We start from the raw sequence: 9,120 nt of genomic DNA on the forward strand, positions 1-9,120 counted from the left end.
AAGAAGGTGGGAAAATTCATAAAAGGCGATGAATTTCATCATAGAGTTAGAATCAATAAAAAGAAATGCAAAAACTAGGATCAAAAATAATTTCTAGTACTGTAAAATTAAAACTACTGAGCAACATATTAGACATAGCAGAAGAGATGATTAATAAATAAGAAGGTAGGTCAAAATTCTTCAAAGCTGAAGCACAAAGAAAAGCTAAAATGGAAAAGAAAGAAGAGTGTAAGATACATGTGTGATAAAGGAAAAAGACCTAAATTATGTAAGTTTGAAGACACAGGAGGAGAGAGAAAGAAGGGGCAACCAAAGTACTTAAAGAGATACAACCAAGTTAGAGATAGCAATGCACAAACACAAAAGTTACTAAGGACCTCATCAGGGTTGACAGTAAATATACAACAGAAAATAATCAATAATGCCAAACCTAGGGACATCATAAAAAGGTGGATAAAAACTAAAGGCAAAAAGAAAATCCTAAAAGTAACCAGAGGTTAAAAAAAACACAATAGCTTCAAAAGAGTATTAATAATGTTGGTTAATGACTGACTTTTCAACAGAAAGGATGGAAGCCTGAAGACAATGGAATAAGATTTTTTAAGTGCTGGAAAAAAACCTTCAATATGTTAATAGAATGACATACTTAGAGAAAATATCATTCAAAATGACAATAAAATAAAGATATTTTCAGATAAGTAGAAACTGAGAGGATCTGTCAGCAGTAAACCCTCACTTTGAAAAAATGCTAATAAAAGTCTAATGGGCATAAGAAAATGATCCCGGATGAAGGCATGGTCATGTAGGAAAAAAAATAAAGAGCAATATATAAGAATGAATAGTGATTGTTTAAAGTAACAATAAAAATTCTAATACATTTTTAAAATGTGTATTGTAGATTAAAATGCGTCTATAAAATGAAAGATGTGAGAGGGTATATAAAATTAAAATGCAATAAAGTATCTTATTATCCAGTATTACATTTACCCAAAAGAAACAAAAATATGTACACAAAAATGATTTATACGTTATATATTGATAGAAGCACTGTTAGTGAAAGGCTTCCCAGGTGGCGCTAGTGGTAAATAATCCACTTGTCAATGCAGGAGATGCAAGAGACAGGGATTCGATCTATGGGTTGGGAATGATCCCTGGAGTAGGAAATGGCAACCCAGTCCAGTAATCTTGCCTGGAAAATTCCATGGACAGAGGAGCCTGAAAGGCTACAGTCCATGGGGCCGTAAAGATTCAGACAGGGCTGAGCACGCAGACACCTAATTCCTAGTATCCATGGTTAGTGACAGGTAGAAACTGAAAACAACTCAAATGTGCATCTACAGGTGAACTGATAATCAAATTAAACGGAACACCACTCAGGAAAAACAGGAACAAAATACCCACACACTAAAAACCATTGATGAATCACATATACAGGTTTAGAGTGAGCAAAAGAGGCCAGGTTTAGAAGTACACAGTATACTACTCCATTTTGTGAGCTTTTGACCAAGAGAAACTAGTTTATGATGCTAACAATTGGGATAACTGTTATCTTTGGAAGTAATATAACCTGGGAACAAGTAAGAAGGGGCCTCTGGCTGGTTAGTAATGTTCCACTTCTTGATCCAGTTACATTCACGGATTCACTTCACGGAAAGGGATCAAGCTTCATATTTAGGATTGTTCATTTTTCTATACGTATTTCCAAAAAAAAACAAAGTTATACACAGGATAACAAGACTATATCAACCACTACAATATAGCTTGACTAGTATCATTAATACACGTTACTCCCTAATTACCCCCACCCAACTAGAGATAACTACTCTCATAAATTTGGTGCTCACCATTCTTCTGCACTATCTTATATTTTGACTCCTTATATATAAGTTCCCCTAAATAATATATAGAATTGTTTTGCATGTTTTTAAACTATATATAAAAGATAATTTGATTTCTGTTTTTAAAAGATCATTCTAAAGATGGCACAAGGAAACTTCCTAGTATGACAAAATATTCTATATATTATTTGGAGTGTTGGTTAAATGTGTAAAAACATTTGTCAAAGCACATCGAAATGTACATTTAATATCTGTGCATTTCACTACAGGTAAATGTTACCTCACTTAAAACCACTGTTTAAAAAACAAATCATTCTAGCATTTTCATAGGCAATGGATGAAAAGTGAAATCAGGAAGGCCAGTTAAAACATTACAGTAGACCTGGTGAGGACCAGACTCATCTCTCTGAGAAGTAAGGAACTAAAGTCAGGTTGTGGTCATAGTTCTTTGAACAGCTTAACTGTGAAGTGAAGGGCTTCCCAGGTGGCTCAGACGGTAAAGACCCTGCCTGCAAGGCAGGAGACCCGGATTCAATCCCTGGGTAAGGAAGATCCCACGGCAAAGGGAATGGCAGCCCACTCCAGTATTCTTGCCTGAAGAATCCCATGGAGAAGGAGGAGTCTGGTGGGCTACAGTCCATGGGGTCACAAAGAATCAGAGATAACTTAGCAATAATCCCTCCCCTTCCCACTGTGAAGTGAAGCAGTGACTGGAGGGAGGGATGAGGCCAAAAAGAAGTTCTCAAAAACGGAAGCTTAAGCCTGACCCTATTGAGAGGCAACACGGAAGACAAAGGAGAGATGAGGGGTTACGGGCTGAGTCCTCCAGAAGGTGAGAGGGGGTGGGATGGTCTGGTCTCTGCTGGGACAAATGCCTTCTTGCTTTTAACTAGAAGGAAGTAAAGGTACAGATCAGGAAAAATTGTTTGGTGATAGAAAGACAAAGGAGTTTCCATTCAATGGCTGCTCTTCTTCAATGATCATGGGTCATTACCTATAAAGGGTGGAGACTGGAGTGTTGAAGCTTATGAAAAGGGGCATGAAATTCCATTGGAAAAGGCTGGGAAAGCATCCCAACATGGTGGGGAAAGGTTAAGAAAAAAATCTAAGGTTCTATTTTGCAAGGTTAAATGTCCAACAGGTATCCAAATCAAAAACAGGAATATTATTATTCATCTTTGCTTATGCTTCATGAAGCACAGTGTAACAAATATTAGGTACATGAAAGAATGAATGAATGAAGATTAAATCTTTTCATATTTTCTTGGTACCTTTTTATATTGTTGCCCATATTCTACAAGGGAACTGAAGAAAAAATAGAAATAATGTACCTTATCAATCAATTGCTATCAAATGCATTTTCCTTTTCCTCAGTTTTAGTTCTGTTTGTTCTTGGAAGAAAAACAATCTGTGTCTTCCAATGTTACAAACTCCTCATTTTATCAAAAAATGACATGTTCATCCTCTAAAACAACTGTTCAGCAGAATTCATCAATGGGGCAATTTTCATTAAAAAGAAAAAAAAAACCTAAGAGATAAACTCTGCATCCCTATATTAACACAACTTGTGACATTCATAAGAATATATATAGTTGAACAAGAAATTAGAAGCTCTTGCCAAGAAGGATTAACCTGTCTCTGTACTGGAGATGTTCCTGCTGCTGCTAAGTTGCACATGCATCATGAGTAAAGAAAGCCTTTAGCTTGCATACAGGAATCTCAGGGTGACCCCAGGAAACAATAAGCACATTGTGCTATTTGTTTATGATTTATCAATTGTGAAATTGAAAAAAAAGATTATAAATGCATTACTTGCAGTCGAAATTATTTTTGTTACATTAAGCTCCATTGAAAAGGGCTCCATTCATACAAGAAGCACAGTTTTGGCTGGATGAACAGTCAGATTTTTACACTTATAATTCAAGCATATACTTACTACGTATATTGAGTGCACTCTCCTAGTTCCTGTTACCGCAGTCAGACTATAAATGTGTATCTGTGGTCATGCTTAACTACAGTAATTCAGAACTTCAACTGTCAAGTTTGGAGCTAATATTCTCACGTAGGCAGTTCATGTTCTACTCTTAAAAATAATTCCTTATTTGCTATCAGAAACTCCTAAAATAATACACAAAATAGCAGGATCAATTTTTTTAATAATCTATATCTTTAACTAAATGCACTTTTTTCCCTGAAAAATATCCCCTTCGTTCAGTAACTATAAACCCTGGTGAAGCAGTAAAACAGCAGAACGTATTAAATATATACAAAACACACAGAGAGAAAACAGCCGTGTTTACAGCGAGGAAAAGAAGGAAAATCTCAGTTTTGTGCTAACTATCCTTTGAGACATTTTTTTAAAATGTGGAGGCACCAATTATTTCTCCTTTGCTGGAAGGTCTACACATTTAAAGGTTCCGTAGGTCCACTAAGAAAATAAGCAACTGCTTCTCTGTATCATCAAACACAACAGGATACCAGTCCTGTGCCGATTTTAAAACACTAACAAAATTCTGTGAATATTAGGATTTAACATTTCAGTTTCAAGAGAAGCAAAGAGTTATTTTGTCTCCAAAGAGCATTAGACCCATACTCCAAATTGTCAATTGCACAATATCTCTAGCACTGAAGGCTAGCTCCATCGCAGAATCTTACAATGCTAGAGTCTGAAGAAACCTTGCAGGTCTCCTATTCCTTTCTCCTACTCCAATCTGACACCCAAGACAGGGATTTTTTCCTCAGCATCCCTGACAGATGGTCAGTCTCTGTTTCAATTACTCCAGTGGGGGAGTTCTCAAGAGAAGATTCCCAAGGGATATGATGAAATGCTAGAATCAACCATTCAGACAGGGAGTACAGCTCCAATAAGCCTGTAGATACAGACAGCGTTGCCAGACACCAAAACCAGACTTCCAAAAGAAAGTGATTCAGAATCAGCAACGTTAAGACATGTAGACTCCCCAATCCTGGGACCACCCTAGGTCTTTTTATTGGCCTGGGACGTAGCGCCTACAATCTGGGAAGCAAGGTGGCTTTTCTCCTGCTGGTTTCTTAAGGAACTGATTCTTTCAGGCTCACAGCAAGGGTTTGTTAGGCTCAGAGAGGATCAAATTTCTTCCTTCTGAAAACCAAGCCAAGGGACCCCCTGGTGGAATTGCTAATGCTTAAAATACTCCTAACTTTGGTCTTAAAATTCTCACTGCAATAAACCAGGGCATTTCAAGCTCTTCTTTTAAAGGTATATACAGGCTAAGCTGTAACTGAAGTAGTTTGGTTGGTGTAAGGTTGACGTGTGGGGGTTGATGGTTTAAGCGCAGCCCTTCATCCCGCCGTGAAGTCTGGTTTATCTGACCAGGAAAGGCGAGCGCGCGGGGCTAAGCTGACAGCACACCCCCTGCCGGACCCCGTCACAGGGCTGCCCGGCCCTTACCTGTCGATGCTGATCACGCACAGGGTCATGATCGAGGCCGTGCAGCACATGACGTCCATGGCGATAAAGACGTTACAGAAGAAACGGCCAAAGATCCACTCGCCCCCAATAAGGTCGGTGACGCTGACGAAGGGCATGACCGCCACGGCCACCGAAAGGTCGGCCAGCGCCAGGGACACGATCAGGTAGTTGGAGGGCTGCCGGAGCTTTTTGACGAAGCACACCGAAATCACCACCAGGCAGTTGCCGGCGATCGTCAGCAGCGTGATGAGCGTCAGGATGGAGCCGATCACAACTTTCTCGGCTCGGCCGTAGTTGATCTGCTCCCAACAGCCGGAGGTATTGTCCCGCGGCGCGTCCCGGATGGGCCCGGGGCTAGCCGTCACCTCCACGACCCCGTGCAGCAGGTGCGGCGCCCAGGAGCCCGCGACCGGGCCGGCGCCGTCGGGGCTCAGGTCCGGCAGCCCGCGCCCCACCTCCGGCAGGAAGAAAGAGCGGAGGTGCCCGTAGAGGTCCGGGCGGCCGCTGCTATTAACGTCCATCATCGTGCCGCTGTGCGCCGCTGCCCATGGAGCCGGCGCCCCCCGCCAAGCGCTGCGGCTGCCGGCCCGGGGGCTTCACCTCGCCGGTTCCGCTCCGCTCGGCCCAGCCATGAGGCCCGCGCCGACCGCAGGGGGGCGCCCCGGCTCGGCCTCGCGGCTCCGCACGTCCCGGTCCCGCAGCCGCAGCGGACAGCACGGGAGCGCGGCCGCCCCGGGGACTACTTGCAGGACGCGTCTCCAGCACCCGACGGACGCCTGGGACGCGCGGGTTCGCAAGCCGGCGGGCCAGGCTCGGCCAGCCACACCGCAGTCCGCAGCCCGCAGCCGCCGCGCCGCTCGGCCGAGAGCGCCCGGGAGGCAGCGGCAGAAGTTGCGGAGTGCGCCCCGCCCCTCGCGCCCGCCGCCGCCGCCGCCGCCGCCGCTCCCCTGCGGCAGCCACGCCGCGTCCCCGTCGCCGCCGCCGCGTCCGGCCGCTGACCGCGCGCCCCGGGATCCCGGACGGGCTTCCCCTGCTGGGCCTGGGCCGCCGCCTCTCCCGCGCCTCCCCTCACCCACTGGGCGGCGGGGAGGTGCTCCTGGCGCCTCCCGGGATCCCGAGCCGCCTCGCCCGGGGCATCTTTCTTTCCGCTGGAGGCTCACAAGCCCTCCGACAGACCCGAATCCCCTTGCAGTAGTAAAGATAGTTTGGTGGGGGAGGACTAGGGAGCCAGCGGATGTCCGGACTCATTCCAAAATGAAGAATCTGGGGAGGAATTTTTTTTTTTTAATCTTAATTTTTAAAAAGACCAAAAAAAAAAAAAAAACACCTTTCTGAGAACTATACCAAGCAACAGATAATTTCCTATTCTTATTTTGACCACTGATGGGAGAAAGCGAAGATGAAAAAAGAGAAGCAGCTGGATGGGGCGGGGGTGAGAGCTCAGATGGAGAAAAGGGACAGCGAGGGACGTCTTAGGGTCCTGGCACCTAGGAGGAGCTAGGGGCTCTGGAGAAGGCTCTGGAAAAGGACCTTCAAAGAGCTTTAAAAAACCCATTGTGACAACCCCGCCCCCCCGCCCAGGCGTCTAGAAACCGGCCTTTCCCCTCTGAATATAGCTGCTGCTGCTGCTGCTGCTGCTGCTGCTGCTGCTGCTGCTGCTGCTGCTGCTGCTGCTGCTGCTGCTGCTGCTGCTGCTAAGTCTCTTCAGTCGTGTCCGACTCTGTGCGACCCCATAAGACAGCAGCCCACCAGGCTCCCGCGTCGCTGGGATTCTCCAGGCAAGAACATTGGAGTGGGTTGCCATTTCCTTCTCCAATGCATTACAGTGAAAAGTGAAAGTGAAGTCACTTAGTCGTGTCCGACTCTTCGTGACCCCATGGATTGCACCCTTCCAGGCTCCTCCGCCCATGGGATTTTCCAGGCAAGAGTACTGGAGTGGGGTGCCATTGCCTTCTCCATCTGAATATAGACCTTGGCTGTATTCAGACTTCATAGCCTATGTTCAGACTTCAGAGCCTAATATATTGAAGTATTTACAGCCTAATATATTGAAATGAGGGCTAATTCTCCACGGCGTTCTGGAAATCTTGCACATAGGAAATGACCGCTTATAATGTTCTGCAGAAGAATCCTGGAGATGTATGTTGATTTAATCCCTATTGCCTAAAATCCCCTTGGTATTGAAACCCAGTCAGGGTGGAGCTGGTTTTTTTATTTGTGAGACTTATTTCATTCCATTTTGTTCAAATATTTTATCGGAAGCTAGCAGTGATTTCTTTAAAGACCCTTAAAAATAAGCAAATCTGTTTTCTAGTTAGGCCCTACTGCTACTGCTAAGCCACTTCAGTTGTGTCCGACTCTGTGTGACCCCATAGACGGCAGCCCACCAGGCTCCCCGGTCCCTGGGATTCTCCAGGCAAGGGCACTGGAGTGGGTTGCCATTTCCTTCTCCAGTGCATGAAAGTGAAAAATGAAAGGGAAGTCGTTCAGTCATATCCAACTCCTTGCAACACCATGGACAGCAGCCCACCAGGCTCCTCTGTCCATGGGATTCTCCAGGCAAGAGTACTGGAGTGGGGTGCCATCGCCTTCTCCAGTTAGGCCCTAGCGTATCATAAATAAGAAGAAAGGGAACAGAAACCTCAGAATGTATTGATGTGAGTGCTGGGTTGGGTAACACTTCATTCTTCAAGGGTTTTCATTCGTCCTGTTTTTCCAGATAAGGGAACAGTTGCTATTTCAGGCAGCTGGTAATAGGTTTCCAACCCAGGTTATTCTGATTACTATGTTCATATTCTTCCCTCTAAACATTCACAAAAATATTTTTTAAGTGGAAAAAACTAAATCCCTAAATCTTGGGCCAATATTGACAGCTCTTTCACTACTGTGAATGTGTCAGGGGGCCCTCCTCTGTTTGGGGTAGGCGGATCAGTATATTCAGAGGAAGAGTGGAAGGTAACATATAGACCACAGAGCAGCACTGTTTCATAGTTAAGAGGATGGGTGAAGAAGTGTCTTCAACCTTACGTAAATTAGTATTAAACGTAATTTCAGACAAAAGAAAAGTAGTCTGCAGTTGGAAGGCAGCTGAAAAATCATTCTCTTCAATGCAGAGAGGGAAGTAGAGGCTGGGACAAGTGACTTGTCCAAGATCATTCGTGACTACAATGAAACGGATCAGGTTTTTGGTTTTGTGGTTTAGAATTGTCTCAAGGCCTCATAAAAATTCCTTAATGTGGTAAATTTCACACGATGTTCTCAGCTTTTCTCATTTTGACTTTAACTCATTTTAACTCATTTTGGCTTTTCTTACTTTTTCCTTCTTGGGAACTCTAATCAGGGTCACCTTACTTTCTATCTTGGCTCTCTTAAGTAATATTCTATATTAATTAATTACACAAAGAATCTGAAAAGCAATATTCTAGATTTGAATCTACAGTCAGTATAATTTGCCGCCTATACTCTGGCCAGCCCTTACCCAGCCCACTTAGGTTTCATAGCAGCTTCTGATGTTTTTTGCTTTTGTTTTTTTCATTGTAGACATATAAATGCACCAAATAATCGGTAAAATAGTACTTTCAAATTTACTTCCTCTTCCACGTTCAATATAGCATTAGCTCCAAACTCCCCTTTTTATAGAGAAGTCACCTCTATTATATTATCCCTGGTGATGGCTGAGTGTATTTCCTAACAGTTGCTAGGTTTCTAATTTATAAGCTGTCACAATGCATAAACACATTTATTGAAAATCTCAGCCTCTGCAGCATCGCTTATGTTGAGTTTGAATTTCATCTATCATTGTATCATTCCAAAATCCAGACAGAGCAACCT

At 43.9% G+C, this 9,120-nt stretch overlaps 1 protein-coding gene across 2 annotated transcripts in view; it reads right to left on the bottom strand.

Annotated features, from left to right (window-relative positions):
• The window catches only part of HTR7 (5-hydroxytryptamine receptor 7), a 99,099-nt gene extending 92,915 nt beyond the window's left edge, over nt 1-6,184 (bottom strand). For both annotated transcript variants that reach the window (XM_069567956.1, XM_069567957.1), the window contains exon 1: nt 5,269-6,184. In XM_069567956.1, the coding sequence (XP_069424057.1) occupies nt 5,269-5,813 (545 nt within the window). In that variant the 5' untranslated portion in view covers nt 5,814-6,184. The remainder of the gene's footprint in view (nt 1-5,268) is intronic.
• Nucleotides 6,185-9,120: the final 2,936 nt, after the last annotated feature.

Source organism: Ovis canadensis, chromosome 22 (genome assembly GCF_042477335.2).
Source record: "Ovis canadensis isolate MfBH-ARS-UI-01 breed Bighorn chromosome 22, ARS-UI_OviCan_v2, whole genome shotgun sequence".
Classification (NCBI taxonomy): Eukaryota; Metazoa; Chordata; class Mammalia; order Artiodactyla; family Bovidae; genus Ovis; species Ovis canadensis.